This window comes from Pestalotiopsis fici (genome assembly GCF_000516985.1).
Source record: "Pestalotiopsis fici W106-1 unplaced genomic scaffold PFICI_Scf_3, whole genome shotgun sequence".
In the NCBI taxonomy this organism is placed as follows: Eukaryota; Fungi; Ascomycota; class Sordariomycetes; order Amphisphaeriales; family Sporocadaceae; genus Pestalotiopsis; species Pestalotiopsis fici.
Window position 1 is genome coordinate 5,279,924 of NW_006917093.1, and position 17,411 is coordinate 5,297,334.

At 52.1% G+C, this 17,411-nt stretch overlaps 7 protein-coding genes across 7 annotated transcripts; 3 read left to right on the forward strand and 4 right to left on the reverse strand.

Annotated features, from left to right (window-relative positions):
• Window positions 1–510: 510 nt before the first annotated feature.
• Window positions 511–2,755, reverse strand: PFICI_05714 (uncharacterized protein; the record flags this gene model as incomplete). Its single annotated transcript, XM_007834295.1, has 2 exons — window positions 511–2,255; window positions 2,347–2,755. The coding sequence occupies 2 exons, from the start codon at window positions 2,753–2,755 to the stop codon at window positions 511–513; spliced, it is 2,154 nt and encodes a 717-aa protein (XP_007832486.1).
• Window positions 2,756–3,376: 621 nt separating this feature from the next.
• PFICI_05715 (uncharacterized protein) lies at window positions 3,377–4,759 on the forward strand (the record flags this gene model as incomplete). The annotated part of the gene is made up of 1 exon (XM_007834296.1): window positions 3,377–4,759. One exon carries the CDS (start codon window positions 3,377–3,379, stop codon window positions 4,757–4,759), a length of 1,383 nt encoding a protein of 460 aa, XP_007832487.1.
• Window positions 4,760–5,467: 708 nt separating this feature from the next.
• On the reverse strand, window positions 5,468–6,330 carry PFICI_05716 (GTP-binding protein ypt2; the record flags this gene model as incomplete). The annotated part of the gene is made up of 3 exons (XM_007834297.1): window positions 5,468–5,787; window positions 5,871–6,138; window positions 6,301–6,330. The coding sequence occupies 3 exons, from the start codon at window positions 6,328–6,330 to the stop codon at window positions 5,468–5,470; spliced, it is 618 nt and encodes a 205-aa protein (XP_007832488.1).
• A 1,817-nt stretch (window positions 6,331–8,147) lies between these two features.
• On the reverse strand, window positions 8,148–10,210 carry PFICI_05717 (uncharacterized protein; the record flags this gene model as incomplete). Its single annotated transcript, XM_007834298.1, has 2 exons — window positions 8,148–10,125; window positions 10,194–10,210. The coding sequence occupies 2 exons, from the start codon at window positions 10,208–10,210 to the stop codon at window positions 8,148–8,150; spliced, it is 1,995 nt and encodes a 664-aa protein (XP_007832489.1).
• A 1,745-nt stretch (window positions 10,211–11,955) lies between these two features.
• PFICI_05718 (Methylsterol monooxygenase) lies at window positions 11,956–12,984 on the forward strand (the record flags this gene model as incomplete). The annotated part of the gene is made up of 2 exons (XM_007834299.1): window positions 11,956–11,966; window positions 12,078–12,984. 2 exons carry the CDS (start codon window positions 11,956–11,958, stop codon window positions 12,982–12,984), a joined length of 918 nt encoding a protein of 305 aa, XP_007832490.1.
• Window positions 12,985–13,476: 492 nt separating this feature from the next.
• On the reverse strand, window positions 13,477–14,644 carry PFICI_05719 (uncharacterized protein; the record flags this gene model as incomplete). Its single annotated transcript, XM_007834300.1, has 3 exons — window positions 13,477–13,716; window positions 13,969–14,031; window positions 14,450–14,644. 3 exons carry the CDS (start codon window positions 14,642–14,644, stop codon window positions 13,477–13,479), a joined length of 498 nt encoding a protein of 165 aa, XP_007832491.1.
• A 942-nt stretch (window positions 14,645–15,586) lies between these two features.
• On the forward strand, window positions 15,587–17,022 carry PFICI_05720 (uncharacterized protein; the record flags this gene model as incomplete). Its single annotated transcript, XM_007834301.1, has 2 exons — window positions 15,587–16,018; window positions 16,102–17,022. The coding sequence occupies 2 exons, from the start codon at window positions 15,587–15,589 to the stop codon at window positions 17,020–17,022; spliced, it is 1,353 nt and encodes a 450-aa protein (XP_007832492.1).
• Between the last annotated feature and the right edge of the window lie 389 nt (window positions 17,023–17,411).

Sequence of the window (17,411 nt, forward strand, 5' to 3'; positions counted from 1 at the left end):
AAAAAACTCCCGAGAAAGTAGAAAAGTAAAAATTCTGTTGCCAAGCCGCCGAGCCGCCCATATAATCAATCTTAAAACCAAGAACAGTTGTTCCTTGCACTTCCGTATCCGTTTTGTTCCATGCCCGTAAATCCGATCTTTGCATGTTGCATGTGGAGTCGTATTAGCTAATACTATTAAATAGTTATGACTTACTATCAGGTCCTCAGTTCATCAACGTTCGTTCGCTTACTGCTAGTTGTCATGATGACCATACTCCGATGTGAAGTGCTGGCAAGAGGTTCTTTGTTCTCCCTGGCTGGAAAACCGAGTCGTCCGAAGTCTGAGCGAAACAAACTTTTGTTTCTTGCAAATCATGAATCACGTACCAGCTCAATGTAGAAGCTCAATGATGCAAATGTTGATTACCATTGAATGCCTGTATCTGTAGAGGCATCACATTGTAGAACCTCGGAAGCTTTGTAATGGGATGTCTATTTCTATAGGTCTTTCGCCTTAATTCACTTCCAGCTAAAACTCATTCCTAGACAATCGCCACGCTGTGAAATGCGCCAAGATCTCGCTGGTCACGCCCTTTGGCGTCCTCCGAATGGCTCTCTCTAGCACAGCCATGCCGTCGGGCTCGCCATTCGTGTCAGCGTTAGAGTCCACCGGCATAAAAGCCTTGTCGCAGATGCGGCTGATCTCGGCTCCCGAATAGCCATGAGTTCGCCTGGCCAGCTCGGGGATATCGAGGGGAGGGAACCGCAGCTCCTGGGCCTTTCTTGAGATGATGGCTTCTCGTGCCTGCTCGTCGGGGAGCGGTACGTAGATGAGCTCGTCGAAACGGCCCGGTCGCATGAGAGCCGGGTCAAGCGAGTCTGGTTTGTTCGTCGCCGCCAAGACAAACACGTTGCCCATCTCCTCGAAGCCGTCCATTTCCGTCAGCAGAGTGGTGAGGGCTTGTACACCGCCTCCCGCCGTAGCGCCGCCCCCTGACCGATTGCCGGCAATGGAGTCGATCTCATCAAAGAAAATCACACTGGGGCTTGCCTCCCTGGCTCTCTGGAAGAGGTTGCGGATCGATCGTTCCGTCTCTCCGACGTACATGTTTAGCAGCTCCCCACCCTTGACGGCGAAAAAGTTGAAGCCGGATTCGGTGGCGACGGCCTGGGCCGTCATGGTCTTTGAGCAGCCCGGAGGTCCGTACATTAATACTCCCTTTGGCGGTTTCCAGCTTACGACCATGTCCGTAGAGCGGTTCAGCACTTGCTGGAGTGTTGTCTTTACTTCCTGGTATCCTCCGATATCGTTCCATCTTACAGTGGGCGGCTTCAACGTTATGTCGTGCATGGCCGTGGGTCGGATCTCTTGGAGCGCTCGCTGAACATCCTCCCAGGTGATGGGTTCGCCGCCAGCCCGATTTCTTGTTCGGCGTTGTGAAGCTCTAAAAGCGCTGTGCAAAAGGTCCACCAGGTCGCTACCCGTGTAAGCATGAGTGCGATCTCCCAGGTCGGAGACATATTTGTCAAAGTGTTCCGGCATGAAGTTGGGCGAATATGATCGAATAATTTCCTTCCGCGCTGGTGCATCGGGAATGGTGAGCGTAACGTGGCGCCCAAATGCGAGCCTCGTCTGCAAGCCCTCGGGGACATCTTCCAAGTAGTTGCGGCAACTGCCTACCACGAGCACATTTGGACGTTTCTTGTTTCCGATGGTCAAGACTGCGAGCTCTTCGAGACCATTGAGAACAGCATCAGTGGCAGCGGGCCGATCCTTGCCCACCACCCCTCTCATATCATCGATAAGAATGATGGTTGCCTTTTCATCGTCAATGGCGTTCCTAAAAGACTCTTGGATGGCTTGTGGCTTGTCTGTAGTCTTGATGCGCTTGACGCTTCCCCATCGTGTATCTGCAATCCTGTTTAGAAGCATGGATTTTCCTGTTCCCCGGCTTCCCTGTACAACGATACCGCATGAGGGGTGGGGGAATGCCCCATGGCTGAACTTGACATCGTAGTCGCTGAAGAAGTCATCGAGTTTGTCCAGTGCATCTGCCATGCCGGGAATTCCGGAAATCTCTAGTCGGCCAGGGGGGGGCTGGGCCTGATCTCCATTACCAGCGTCAGCCTCGAGCCACTGAGCTCGTGTATCGGTACAATATTTGGCGACATTGGTCCCTGAGCCGTTGACTGACTCGACAATGAAGGAACGCTTGACACCTTTTCCAAGCACCTTGTCCAGGTTGAGGCCGGGGAAGACGAACTCGGCAGTTTCTGGTGGGGTCGTCAATACGGAGTATATCTATGATATGAACAAGAATGACTTCATCCATGGCGGTTTGACTGAGGCATGGGGACAACCTACCGAGCGCACATTCCACATTGTAGGCAACAAACTTTCTTTCTGCATCCGAGATGACGGGCGCATCTGGCGTCACGTCTCGAATGACCACGTCCAGGGCATCCGGCACGCTTGGTTTTCCAGCGTCGGATACCCTTATGACCTCGCCCAACTCGAGGTGCGTTGCCTCCCGCAAAGCTCGACTCAGCTGAACCACGCTCTTGTTGCCGGCGAGGTTCTTATCCGTCGAAGGCCACACAATACCTTCCCGTCGTTTCTTTGGGTCGTTGGTAGACTCAATGTATACGACCTGTCCTGCCTGGAGGCCGTTTTCCAGTATGAGAGTGCCGTTCAAGAATACCTTGGCTGCATGTTTCTGGTTGGGCAGCTCTTGCGTCGAGAGACGGACCTTTGCCTCAATGGGCTTCTTCATGACGACCCCTTCTCAGAAGAGAATAATTCTGACAGTGCGTGTTTGAAAAAATGTCCGTGTTGGAAAGAGATATAGCTCCACCTAAGACTATTTCACGATAGTCCTGCAAATGCAAAAGCTTTGTGGTTTAATTGAGCAGTGGGCCGAGACCAACATCAAACTTTGAACTTTTGTCACAGATCATGTATACTCATGCTTTTTGAGCAAAATCTCCATGACTTTCAATAAGTAATTGGTTATTCTGAGAACAATCTAGTAAAAATAGTTTATGCAGGCGGATTGGATAGAACTGGATTTTTTTGTGCGGGTCCAACTTTTGCATAGCGATACTTTTTTTTTTTTTTTTGGCCCTCCTCTGAATACACGGCGCTATTTTTGCAGCATGGCGGGCGACCAAGGCGTTCCCCTGGCGAGACAGGCGCTATCTGTCGCCTAGCCTCAGTGGCAGCTACTGCAGCGGGACCGTCCAAAACCTTGCGGATAGCTTGAGGGATCCTCTACGGCGCCCAAAGCTTTTCCGTTTGCAATTCTCAGCCGGAGCCTACCTACACCTACACCTTTTCCAAGGAGTGCTGCTGGGGTTGCGATGCGCCGGACAGCCTCGCTCGACATCTCGTGCTCATGCGACAGCTACAGCAGCCCCTGAAGACGCGCCTCATCATAGCTGCAGCAGCATGGCGTCCACGTCTTCTCTTCTCTTTGCCTGTCCGAGGTAGCATCCGATGGCAGTCCTCCACCACGACCACGACGGCTCTTGAAAATAATCCAGAGGCGGAGGCAGCAGTAGCAACAGCAACAGTAGGCCATGAGCCGGCTCAAGCGTCCTCCTCCTTCTTTGCCGCGCTCTTCCCCGACGAAGCCAAGCATCGCGTCCGACGAGAACAAACCTGGGCTCAGTCCCGCGAGCCAGGCGGCTCATCTATTTCCAACCATGACTTGGACAGCAGCTACCCGCCGCCGCAGACGCAATCTTCCTCGCCCCTACAGCAGTCCGAGAGGCCGCTCATTACGTACTATGAGAACTCTTCGCACCACCCACGAGCCGCCAGCGAATTGCGGTGCACTGTAGTCCTCGCCGCGGCCTCCAAGAACCTAGCCGCGTCCGACTTCTTCCGCGTCGGGGCAGGGCGCGCCGCCCACGTTGAAGGTTGGGTCGGCGGCATCACCAAGGTCGTGCAGGCGCGCGACCCCGACACCCTCGAGCCGCTGGGCCGCTACTACGTGACCTTTGGCACCGCGGCGGCCGCCGCCGCCTGGCGCGAGGAGGTCAAGCGTCTCTGGGAGCTCAGCCGGGCGTACACCCCCGGCGTCATGCGCAGCCGCGCGTACCCGGCCACAGGCAACTTTGGCGGCGCAGGCATCCCAGTGCGCGTCCGTGGGATCGATGGCACGCCCGCGCAGCTCGAGTCCACCCGCCGTGAGGTTCAGACGTTCACGCTCGTCCCGCCCGATCTGCGCTGGAGTCTGGACGTGGCACACTATACACCCGAGGAGCGGGCCATGGAAATCGCCGGCAGCTTGGTCGAGAAGCTCTGCCGCAAGGCCGGGACCCGGTTCTTGGTCATGGTGGCCGTGAATGGCGGAAGGATCAGCCCCGAGACCCTCCGCGCCTCCATCCGCGACGACAATGAGGAGCGAGGTCTGCCCTGGCGTGTCAAAAATCTCGACACCCTCGTTGGCGGCGGCAAAGATGGAGAATGGGGCATCATGCCATTTGGTAAGAGCGATGCCAAAGCGCTCCCTGGCGTCACCCAGGAGGAAAGTCTCCAACAGCAGGCCGCCAGTGCCACGTCGGGCGCTGACCGTACCGATAAGGTCAGGAGCGAGACTAGGAGATATCCGCGCTTTCTCGTCCCGTTCGCTGACGAGGCTGAGGCGAGACGTTTTGTGAGGCACTGGCATCGACGCCAGCTCACTTTAAGAATGGGGCACGAGGATGCAAATGACCAGACGCTGACGGAGTGGGAGGAGGCCAGGGTCCTTGACGTTACATACTTGTGGTAAATTGTTATGATAACCTTTTTTGTAGAGAGCGCACTGGCAACAGTCCTACATTGCGTGGAAATAGACACTTTATAATGCTTTACATCTTGGGTGGCACGGTTTGTTCCTAGTCATGTCCATTACCCAGGAGAAACTGCCTCGTTCATTACGAGCACATGCAAATAGGAATGCTCTTGTACCCGTCGCTGGGCCACCACAACAGCAGGATCATGCCCTATCTTCGCAAACTACAACAATCGGTAAATGGGCACCAGAGGTATTGGCAAAAAAGTATATTAGAACCCATATCAACCAAACTCCAACCAAGATATTTGCTCTGTTTCCATCGATGAAAAAAACGTCTGGAATCGCCTGCTTACTTGTCAGGCCAACATCTTAGCAGCCGCTTCCCGGGCTGATCGGCTCTGAGGAGGAGGGAGAAGATGATCTTCCTGCTGTGCCGTGATGCCGTCCTTTTTCATTCATCGCAAACTGCACTCGATCAACCTCGGGAATTTCCTCGCTTCGTAAGATGCTCTGCCGCCTTGTGGCTCTCGCCTCATCAAGCCCACAACCCTGTCCGCCTGATGCCGGCTGTCTATCATCATCATGCACAAATGTGGTATTCGGTACAAGTTTCCGCTTTCGCCCCTTCCGTCCTCGTTCAGGATCTTCGTTCTTGTTGGCTTTCTTTTTTGTTCTCGTTTAATTCCATCGTTTGGTCAAAATTTAGCAGCACTTGCCCAGGCCACCACTTCCGTCTCCTGAATCAACCTTGACATTGTTGTTGCCGCCGGATGGCTGGTCTTTCGAAGTGTCAATAATGCGCTTCTTGATGTCGGATGCGAGAGAGTAGAAAGCCTTGTCAATGTTGATATTGCTCTTGGCAGAGACCTCGAGGAAAGGAATGCCGAGCTCCTTGGCCAGGGCCTCGCCCTGTTCCGTCGACACTACCCGCTTATCCTCCCAATCGCACTTGTTACCAATCAGAATCTTGTTGACGCCCTCAGTGGCGTGCTGCTCTACGTTGGCGAACCAGGTACGGATGTCTGCATAAACATGTCAGCGGTTGGGGCGGCTAGGGTCTCATTTATTGCTCCATTGTGCAGAGCTAGGTTCCAGGGACACATACTATCAAAAGATCTCTGGTCGGTAACATCGTACACCAGCAGAATACCCATGGCGCCGCGGTAGTAGGCCGTAGTAATGGTACGGAAACGCTCCTGGCCTGCAGTATCCCAGATCTGCAACTTGACGCGCTTGCCATCGAGCTCAATGGTTCTGATCTTGAAGTCGATTCCGATAGTGGTGATGAAGGAGGGCGTAAACGAGTCCTCACTGAACCGGAGAAGACAGCATGATTTGCCTACACCCGAGTCGCCGATGAGCAGGAGCTTGATCTAGAAGAGAGGCGACATGGTTAGCTTGCAAAGTTGTCGGTCGATTGCAGGGAACATTGATGCTGCAATAGCGGTGGCAAGAGAGGACATTGGAAATAGGAGCAGTTGAAGAAGCGCGTTCTCGGCGGCGAACACAAACATCAACAGCAAAGGCGGACGTACTAGGAAATCGTAGTTTCTGTTGCCCGACATTTTGGCCAACACAGCGGGGGGTGATCGGAGGAGGGTCTGGATCGATCAGGTTTTCGTTGGAGATGGCGAAAGTGCAAATGGATGTCCGCAGAGTCTATATTCGGAGACGAAGGGACAGGTGGGCGCAAAAGGAGTGTCTGGTCTGGGTGTCGCAGGTGGTGGGTTGTGGTGGTCGTTGTGGCCGCCGCGGGTTATCGTGGAGATAGGAGAGTTGAGGGCGTGCTGCGACGTGTAGTTTTAGTTTCGTTGTCTGGTCTCTGCCCGTCTGTCTGTTTAGCGACTGTCAAGTCAATCAGAAAGTCTGGAGACCCAGTAGTAGTCGTGGTAGTGGTGGCAGTACGTAACTACCTACAAAAGCTAGGTCAATAGGTACGTACGCAGACAGAGGCTCAGCAACGACCAGACGGCAAGTCGGGTGTCGGAGGGGGGGGGAAGGTGTGGTAGGTAGGTAGGTAGGTACCTTGACTTGATCTCCTGGATATGCTGGATTGGGGTGTCCCTAGCCTTCAACAAGGCGCCAGAAATAGGGAGTGTAGCGTGGTATCTGCGCTGTAATGCGTTGCGATAAAACGCCCAAGGCGCCTGAATTCAACGGGCAGATATGGACCTCAGGCAAGAGAGAGAGGCTTGGGGACTGGGGTCAGGGTGAGGATGCGTGCAGTCCCTGAGTACCTTGACATACCCTAAACCTTGGACAGCAGGCGAACAGTCTGATCTAACCCCTTTGTAGTATGGAGCCAGCCAAGTATGACGATTTGAGGAGCAACTCCAATCATCAATCCACTAATCGGGATACTCATGCCATGTGTCAAATCACTGGCTGCACATGTCAATTTAACCGACTGAACTACTGCTTAGGCTCTCAGTAGGTATGTAGATGCACTCTTGCGGTCAAGAATATTCATCCATTCACTAGTTGTCAACAGTTCAACAAAACCAGCCCTTCAGCCAACGGCCTCGACTACTCACACTCTGAAGCTATTCTTATTCTTAATCTAGGCATATTTTCGATTTGGAAATCCGGAATAGATAGACAACATGTTTGTCCTACTGGCGCACGTGGACACTGTTAGGGGCCATGTATCACGCAGTTCACACCACTCACTGGTGCTCTCCTTTTTGGAACGCTGACCGCTGCTGCAACCTACACAACACAATTTTACTCAACATAACACTACAGGTCATAACTATATAGTACTAGCCAACTACATTACCTTCTTGTTGCTTGCTGCTTGCTTCTTGTACCTGCTGGTCATCGACGATCAACTGGTTGAGGCGTCGTTTCACAGTCTCGCCAGTCTAACGCACGGAGCCTCCTGCTGAGAGGCATCAATCATCTTCAAGAATGGAGCGGACCCGATCTATCCTAGGATCAAGGAAGTCTGTCAATGAGCACCTTGCTACGGCAGCGCAAGCCTTGGCGTCCAAAGCATGCAAATGCTCGAGACGTCCCAAAACGCCGGATTTCGACTTGCTTTCCCATCTCAAGATTGGGGGTCAATATCAATGCCAAAGGGGCACGTGACTCGTAGCCAGTCACCATGAATGTTACTTGAAACTGTCATGTTCAGGAACTGCTAGGCTATGCAGTCACTCTTTTAATATGTTCATGAAAAGAAGAGAACGGCTCTGGTGAACAAGACGGCATTTTAGTAGTCACTTTAAAGAGCAATATCCAATTTAATGAACGATTTCAGAAGAGTGTAAATTGTTTTCCATAGCGACGTAATGGCGGTGAATATAGGCAAGTGATGGCCGTTCGCTGGACGATGTACTACGGACTATGTCGCGTCTCTCACTCCATCATCTGCTGTTATTTACTTGAGCCACTTGGCATATGCCCATCGGATGCGATCCAATGCTCGAACCTGCGATTGAATGCCTTTGAGATTCGCTAGGTCGTCGAGATCCTCTAGGAATTCCCTCTCGATATCAGCAGGAAGCAGGGAGTGTGCAAGCCGGCGGAGCACATGAACTTCGCATACAAGGAGACCATGGTCCTTGTATGACAAGAGGTTATTGGGAGACGGCGTTGCCTCGGAGAAAATGCGGTCAATGTTGCGAAGTACACGCACAGCCTTTCCTGCATGACCTTCCTGTCGGTAGCTTCGCTTGCCGCCAAATACTGTTCGCAGATATTGAACCAGTCCAATAGAGACCAAGATACCCGGGGTTAATCCAATAAATCCAAAGACAAGCTCCTGGCTCTTCAAAAGGGCGTCAATACCAGCCATTGCTACTTCCACATCGACCTTGGTCTTTTGGACTTGGATGAGCAGGGTTCGCACAAGATCACCGCGGAGAGCGCCTACAAAGGGCGAACGAAGATCCTTTTCGTATGCTCGGAGAACTGGTGTCACATCACCTTCTCGCACCTTGGCTCGGATGTCTGAAAGTTGCGATTCTGATATAGATGATGTTCCAATGGCGGCAGACGGCTTATCGCTGGCAAACTCCACAACCATGCGTTCGAGACTATCCCGGTCCGCCTGCAGACTGTCCCTGCTCATGATGGCAATTTCACTGTTGGAGTCGTGCCGTATCGTGCCAACGACTTTGCGGGTAGGCTCGACAACCCAATTGAACCAAAAGTCTTTGACCGTGACACCAAAATCGGCAATCCATGCAAGAATTTCCTGCTCGTGGTTGAAGAAGACGCGCAGAATGGTTGTAGATGACAGCAATATCGCTGTTGCCGGCAACCAGTATCGTACAAGTCTCGATGGCCGGCCATGCTCAGCTACGATCTTGGAGGCAGCATCTAGATGACCAGGCAGCTTCTTCTCGAGAAGGGTCTGCAACCGCTTGGCAACTACGGCAGGTCGGTTGCCCTCGTCCTCTTCCACCTGAATGGAAAGTTCCGGGTCTTCTTCAACGCCGGCAAAGACCTTATCTTCAAACTCGGCAACACCAGTTTCCAATGTCAGCACATCTTTAAGAACCATGTCCATGAGCGCGACGCTACGCTCAACGACGCCCTTCCATTCTTGGTTATTGGACATGATGATATCGCTCTTCCCGTCATCGCTGCCATTGCCTCCAAAGGCGAGGCCTTCATCGATGAGTACACCCAGTCCGCTCGATGTCATTTCCCTGAGTTTCTTCAGTTTGGCTTGCTTTCTCCGTGCCTCTGTTCGGGCTACGGCCGCCGGAGACATGAATCGATTTTGAATATTCACTAGAGATCGCTCCCGAATGCTGTCACGTACAATTCCATAGAACTGTCGCCAGCGCTGTGAAATAGAAGAGCCAATCTCCTCGCCAAGGTTTTGTTCCGAGAATTCGTTAGAGCCGATGGACCGACGATTGCGAAGGCGGTCGATGCTGTCTTGGTAAATCTCCTGAGTCCATGCCCAAAAGCGCCATGGTGACGTCTGTACCAGGTAGAGAGTCCCAAACGAATGCGATGACAGGATGTCGTCCCAATACCAGATGTGATCATTCAGAGGAATAATCTGGTCCAATAGGGTATCCATGATGATTCCATATGTTTGCACAGTGGCTTTGCTCACCAAGAGCCACTCGAGTTCGGCTTCGTACTGGCCAACTGGATGGTCTTCATCGCTGGTCACAGTCCCGAGGTCGGACTGGGATAAGAGAGTCTGCAGTCTCCATGCTGGCAGTACAGGATGGGCAGTAGAGGTGGTTGAGAGGGACTTGATCACACGCAGCAGTTCCTTGACTCTGGGTGAATCAAGTTGTGCAGAAGCCTGGGCTGCAAATTCATCGTCATGGTGAGCTGCGAGGTGGGTAAAAGGAATGCGATCCAGCTGCGCATCCAGGCGCCGCACCTGGCTGTTTTGTGACCATGGCCGTCAGTGCATGCGCTGCGCCGCTACTTCTCGATGAGAATGAAGACTTACTCTGCCACGACCGACATAGTTCACCCCCTTTCTCTTTTCTCCCTTTCTTCTTCTCTCGGTCCTGAGAAACGGCAGACGACTATGGTGTGAGGAGATAATTTGTGGATCTCTTCAAGGCGAAAGTGAGTTCATAGTTGCCGAACCGGGGATTGGATGCCGAGTACGATGATCGAATGATTGATCCGCTTGTTGGGCAATCCCTTCCTTGTCCGCCTGAGAGAGGATGGGAGATGCCTGAGCGGACAAAAATGCGGCAGGTAAGAACACGAATACGAGAAGATGAGCTCCCAAGGGAAATATACTCTCTTAGAGGCTCATTTCTTCAGCCTTGCAGACAATGAACGTGAAGAGTCTGGGTTTGTTTACTTTTTACTAGGAAAGTTGGCATGCCGTGGTAGCAGTGTGTATGTGGTCGGCTACAGTGAGGTCATGCAACCAAATCGGTACCCGCTTCGGCCGCCGCAATTCGCAGCTCTGCGCTGGCAACTGGAGCTGTGGCGCACCAGCCAGCGAACAGAACTAATAAGCTTTTGGAACACAAGCACTCTTTTGGATTTTGAGTTTCAGGCACAATACGCACAGACAAGAACGGCAAGACAGCATCAAGACACCGATATCTCTTTACTGAGATCAACAGATCACCGCCAGAAAATTATATCATGCAAGCCGACAATGGGAAAAGGAATATGCGGGATCAAGGGGATGGATTATTGATGGGCAAATGGAGAAACTAGAGAGCAATAATAATGATCACACAAGGTAATACCAGGGAGTTTTAGTGTACAGAGTGGCATGGAAGACTCCAGTTTGTCAGTGGCGGCTTCCATACATTACCCACAACAAATATCCATCCTCGCCATCCTCAAGCTATCCGATGGTCGCAGCTATTGAACACTGAGTACCTGAATATTCACTACAAGTCGCATAGGGCTATGAGAAGGTCACCGAACAAATAAAAGAGCAGCCATATGGAATCAACGACCTTTTTCGGTAAGCTCGAGGTACAAATAGTACAAAAAACTATATTCTCAACAGACCAATGCAACAGCTTCCGACGGGCGAATAGGCAACAAGTGGGGAGCTTGGGGAGGAAGCAATTGAGGTCTGCAACAAAGGATTGTGGTGTGATGCGGATGCCCTGGATGCCGAAAGTCGCCCTGATCGTGAATCGGGGTCTGATTGGCGGTGGATACTTTTGCTCACTGACAGCGGCGACATTTGGAGAGAAGTCCATGCGCATTTACCTACAATGTAATGTGGAATGTAGGTACCTAGCAAGCCACACCAGAGTAAAACCCAGCAAGTTTCTCAGCCTTTTTGTTGGAAATAGAAGAAGAAAAAGAACAAAAGAACACTTGAAGACTGGCTTCACTGGCTTGACTAGACTGCAAATGGATAATCTGCGCCACAACGGGGATTGCCGCTGTCTGCTCAGGCACTAAACAGACCCATCTGATCTGGATCTGCATGTGCACCGGAATTCGAGAAGCCGCGTCGTCCCACAATGGTGCGCTGATTTGATTGGCCTGCTTGTTACTGCCAGGGGTCCTGCAAAATCTCCCAAACCCATCCCCTTATCGCCTCCTCAACGGTTCTCCCCCTTCGTATTTAACAATTCGATTGCCAGCTCCCGAGCGAATTGCACAGGGCTACGTCGTTCCTTTAGAAAGCTGTACTCACTCTCTCGAGGTTGTGTCCAGCAGGCGATTCATTCACCTAGTTTCACCATCTTCTAGGCTACCTATAATTGCCCTCAAAAGCCATGGCGGGACTGTAAGGCTACTGCTCCCCCCCCCCCCCCCCCAACATTCCCCAGACCGCGAGTCAGGACGGTCGTGTCGCGCGCATCTTGCATACTGACATTTTTTTTTTTCCTTTTGACAGGAACGCGACGCTCGCTGGCGTCTTCACCAACCCGGATACCTTCTCCAGTGTCTTCGAGGAGGTTACCAAGCACAATGTTCAGCTCAACGTCGTCGAGCGCCTCTGGGCTGCTTGGTACCTCTGGATGCAGAATGACACGCTCGCGACCGGCATCATGAGCTTCGTCATGCACGAGGTCATCTACTTCGGCCGCTCTCTTCCTTGGATGATCATCGACAGCATTCCTTACTTCAGGAAATACAAGCTGCAAAACCAGAAGATTCCCACCCTGAAGGAGCAATGGGACTGCGCCAGCCTTGTGCTGCTCAGTCACTTCACCGTCGAGCTGCCCCAGATCTGGCTCTTCCACCCCATCGCCACCTACTTCGGCATGGACTATGGTGTGCCGTTCCCTCCTCTCTGGAAGATGGCTCTTCATATTTCCATCTTTTTCGTCCTCGAGGATACCTGGCACTACTGGTTCCACCGCGCTCTGCACTATGGCCCTCTCTACAAGATGATCCACAAGCTGCACCACACCTACTCTGCTCCCTTTGGTCTTGCCGCCGAGTATGCCTCGCCCATTGAGGTTATGCTGCTCGCCATGGGCACGGTAGGATCTCCCATCCTCTGGGTCTCTCTTACCGGTGATCTGCACCTCTTCACCATGTACATGTGGATCGTTGGTCGTCTGTTCCAGGCCATCGACTCTCACAGTGGCTACGATTTCCCGTGGAGCTTGCACAACTTCCTGCCTTTCTGGGCTGGCGCGCACCACCACGACGTTCACCACGAGCGCTTCATTGGCAACTATTCCTCCAGCTTCAGATGGTGGGATTACATGCTTGACACCGAGTCTGGTCCTGAGGCTGCCAAGCGCCGCCGCGAGAGGAAGCTGGCTGCTCTCAAGGCCAAGAAGGCCAACTAAGGTATTGGTCCAATCAATTCGACCATTACTATAGACAGTAATCGGCCTGGCCCTTCAAAAGGCCATTGCCAGTACGTCCTGTCCTCGGGGAGTTTTAAGGATCGATATGAGGTCTTTTTTCATCAGGAACGGAAAAAGCATATGAATTCTCTCGGCAGGGAAGAATTGGCTTGCATTGAGCGGCGTCCGAGGTCCTTCGTTAATTGTACATATTTGGGGGGCCGACCTTTTTGTATAGAGATTTAATATTTGGGGGAGGTGGACTCGACGAAAGGTAGACGAACAACCTAATGATACACCAGACCTTCCATCCGCGAAGATGGTTGGCATATTAATTCAACAAAGTGTTATGACGTGCCTTGAAAAGTACGAGTATGCTCGATGGTATCTACTGATGCAACACTAAGCGAGACTGTAACACTTTCTCGCTCATATACTACTATATTGGGACATTGGCGTTGCGTATTATTGGATGCGATACGCAAGGGCTCATTACGACTGAGTCTTTGGGTTCGCCTTTGGTTTCGGTACGCAGCAATCACCTGCACCCGAGGCCACAGTATCGGCGAGCTGTCTTCCCAAGCTGCAGCTATTGTCGCTCTGCTTCACGTTTTCGACAATCTCGCCAAAATCTCTAGCGAGGCCGTCGCAAATAGCAGCGAGCTCAACATCGAGTGCCGACAGGCCCGGTGGGCTGTGTGTTGTCCAGCGGATAAAGGTGGTATTGTACACCTGTATGACAATGGGTCAGTATCAAGGAGGGCAGAAGAGGGTTGCATTACAGATGTGCCACAGTGCGTGAAAACTCGCCGCACCGCAATCATGAGTCAGCACGAGGAGGAAAGGATGGTTGGGCTTCATACACGTCATCCCCAGCGAGAGGCAGAGTGGGTTTTGGTTTGTACACACAAGCCGTTGGGCATGTAACGAGTCAAAGATATGGCAAGTATCAAGTGTTGGAAAAGGGAAAAAAGAGGTACTCACATTGGACCACTCGGGATGATGGTTCTTGAGTTTACATTGCAGTGCAACGGCAGTCATGAAGTCCTGATTATAAGGTGATCAGTCAGCAAATCACGTCCTTCTTGAAAACCGGGATATAACTCTAGAGTCATATGCGGATCGGCGCTGTGTCGCTTGATTCACGGCCACCCTGAAACACAGTTTCCTGATTTGCTTGACCTGGCCATTGGATCACAGTTATTCAAGATGAGATAACTCTGCCTCGTGCAGACCTAGCACATGGATATAATGTGGCAAGCTTTGTGGTATCTATCTCCTCTTGTGCAGCAAGGTTGACCTAGCAATTGGAAGCGATGGCATGTCAAATTCAGGAGGAAATTTAAACTCTTTTCCTCCCCTCCTTCATGCAAGCAAACATTTCCATCAAGGTTGCCCGCGAATACAACCACCTTTTGCAAACGACAAAAATTTCCCAGAAGAAAAGAAAAAGTGGATAACTTACCCAGGTCTTTGCAAATGTCTTGAACTTGAAACTCCGCTCAAGGCCCTGGCCATTCGGGATGAGCGTCCAGCGTCCACCACCGGCCGCCGATGATGAAGAAGACAGCAGAGGCTGAAGCTTTTCCAACATCACCGCCTCATCCGATCCTGCCGAGAAGCGAGGCACTGTTCCTGCCGCCGCCGCCGCCGTAGACATGGCTGCTATTCCTGTGCTCCTCGGGATGCTACCGACATGCACTGGATCATTCAGGCCGCCTGCTCCTCCGTTGCGGTGGACGACTTGATCTTGGTGTTGCAAGCAACGGGCAGCTGATACTGGACCGGCCCGGTGCCCTTGTCTGCGTAAGATGGCAGTAGCTCTAGAGAATGTGCCGAAACCCCTGAGCATGGACCGCGTTGAGCACGCTTTGATGGCTGGCATCAGAGCTCTCCGAAAAGAATGCTGCCCGCAGTGCAGGCAGGCAAAAAACAAAGAAGGGGCCCGGAGGTCACGTATCCGGCTGCCAGATATTGCCTCGGTGTGAGTATGAGCTTGCAACGGAAGTTAAAATTTAATTGTATGACTTTATTTGGTCGAATTGCGCTCATGTAATATGATAAGTAGCAAGGTGAGCTTTTGCAATCATGTAGTCATTAGTTGAAGTCGAAATTTCGGTAACACTCTAAGCATGGGCCAGCTCCCCGTAACAGTGGCACTTGACACAAACAAAAGCATGATTTTGTGACCGGTTGGTCCAGACTCGCAACTTCATGCCATCCACCATTCTCTCGTCAAGTAACACTGGCTCGATTCGACTCCATATATATATACAATCTTGGGTTCGACCTCGGATACACCCATGATATATTCCGCGGTCTCTGACACGTCTCATGCCATATCTATCTTCTTGATAGATTTTGCCCAGGAAATGGCGGGGGTCTTTGTCCTGTTTGTGGGGTAACAGTCCAGACTCCCCATCCAACCTTGTTCGGAACGTAGATATCGGAACGTAGATCCGCCTTTTATTTACAGACCCGACGCGCGTAAATAAACCTCAATTCCTATCTTGTTTTGGAATATATATAATAAAATATCTCAAGTCCAACAGCTCACCCTGATCGGATCGTCCGTGGCCATTCATCAATCTAGAGGACTACAATGCGTGTACCCCAACTCCCAGCGCAGCCATTGGCGGCGAGGCCCGCCGCAAGTATTGTCGCAGAAACGACAGTGACACCAGACGCGATTGTGGCTTATACGGGTCTGAGATCCGACCTCTTGATTCCCGGACGCGGGGAGCCGATTCGAGATGGTGCCCTCGTCATCAAGGACGACAAGATTGAATGGGTCGGGCATTACGCCGACTGTCCGTCAAAGTATGGGCACGTCGACTTCAAGCACGTCCCCGTTCTGATGCCCGGGATGTGGGACTGCCATACACACTTTGGCGGATACGGGCGTGCTTTTTCCACCTTTGGGGACTCTAAAGCGCTGCTGCCCGGCGCCCAGAGTCTGGCCGGAGCCGTGACCGTGGCCGACCTCAAGCGCACGCTCGAGGCAGGCTTCACCAGTGTTCGCGAGCTTTCAGGGGTGAGAAGACATGTTTACTTGTGTTTACGCCGCACTCATTGTTCTAATCCGTCTATGTAAATATGCTGACACGACTTAAAAAGTTTGCGGGATACCTGTGGCCTGGAATACGTGATGGATACATTATTGGTCCAAACGTCTACTCGTCGTTGTCATTACTATCCATTACTGGCGGCCATGGCGACGAACACGATGTACCCATCTGTGCCGTTCACCAGTTTACAGAGGCTGGTGGCAACTTTTATCTTTGCGACGGCGTTGACGAATGCATCAAAGGAGTCCGGGAGATGGTTCGACGTGGGGCACGGTGTATCAAGGTCTGCTCATCGGGAGGAGTCCTGAGCCTCAATGATGATCCGGAAGACCGCCAGTTCTCCGACGACGAGCTCAAGGCCATTGTTGACGAGGCCGCGCGGAGTGGCCGTGCTGTTGCAGCGCACGCAATTGGAAAGGCTGGCATACTGGCCGCCTTGAGAGCTGGAGTCACGAGCATAGAGCACGGCTGTTACCTAGATGAAGAGGTGGCAGGCCTGATGAAGAAGCAGGGCACGATCCTGGTGGCCACTCGGCATATTCAGGAGAGCTTGCTGCAAGATCCCACAGAGTTTCCTCCGCGAGTGATTGAGAAGATTCAGAAGATTGTCCCCTTGACCAGAGACAATTACAGGCTGGCAATCAAGCTGGGCGTCAAAATCGCCTTGGGAACGGATATGTGGAACAGCAACCCAGACCATCGTATATCTCATGGTCGTAACGCCATGGAGCTGACCTATGCGGTCCAGGCTGGCCTCTCACCTCTGGCTGCCATTGAGGCGATCACGGCCACCGCCCCAGAGGTGCTAGGCAAGAAGGCCCCCAGCAGTGGCCAACTGAAGGCTGGGTTCGATGCCGATATCCTTGGTGTTGCAGGTAACCCACTGGAGAGCCTATCGTTTTTGACAGACCCGGCCTACATCACCCATGTGTGGAGAGGTGGTAGACTTTACAAGTCTCCTTCCATGTGATGACCTACTGGCTCGCCTATGTTTTAACCCTGTCGTTCGGCGCTGTTTTGATTAGCCTTCGGTGATATCTATAGTAAGCAGGGAACAAGAGGTGTGGCCCCATCATATACTGCTAGTAGGCAAATGACTCGAACATGGGGGAATCATCATTTGGTTAGCAGTATACTCAAATACAGCCAACGTATAGAATGTCGGCGCCGGACACCTCTCAGGCTCTGGGATATAACTGCATGTGGGGGTGAAAGCGCAAGCGAGCAGCAAACATGATTTGGTTCCTTTGATGAACTGATGTCACTTTAGCCATCCATGACGGGGCAAAGTTGCCGCACGCGTAGAAAAGGATACAAACCAGGATGCCGAAAAGAAACAAAAGACCCCTGTGGGCCCGA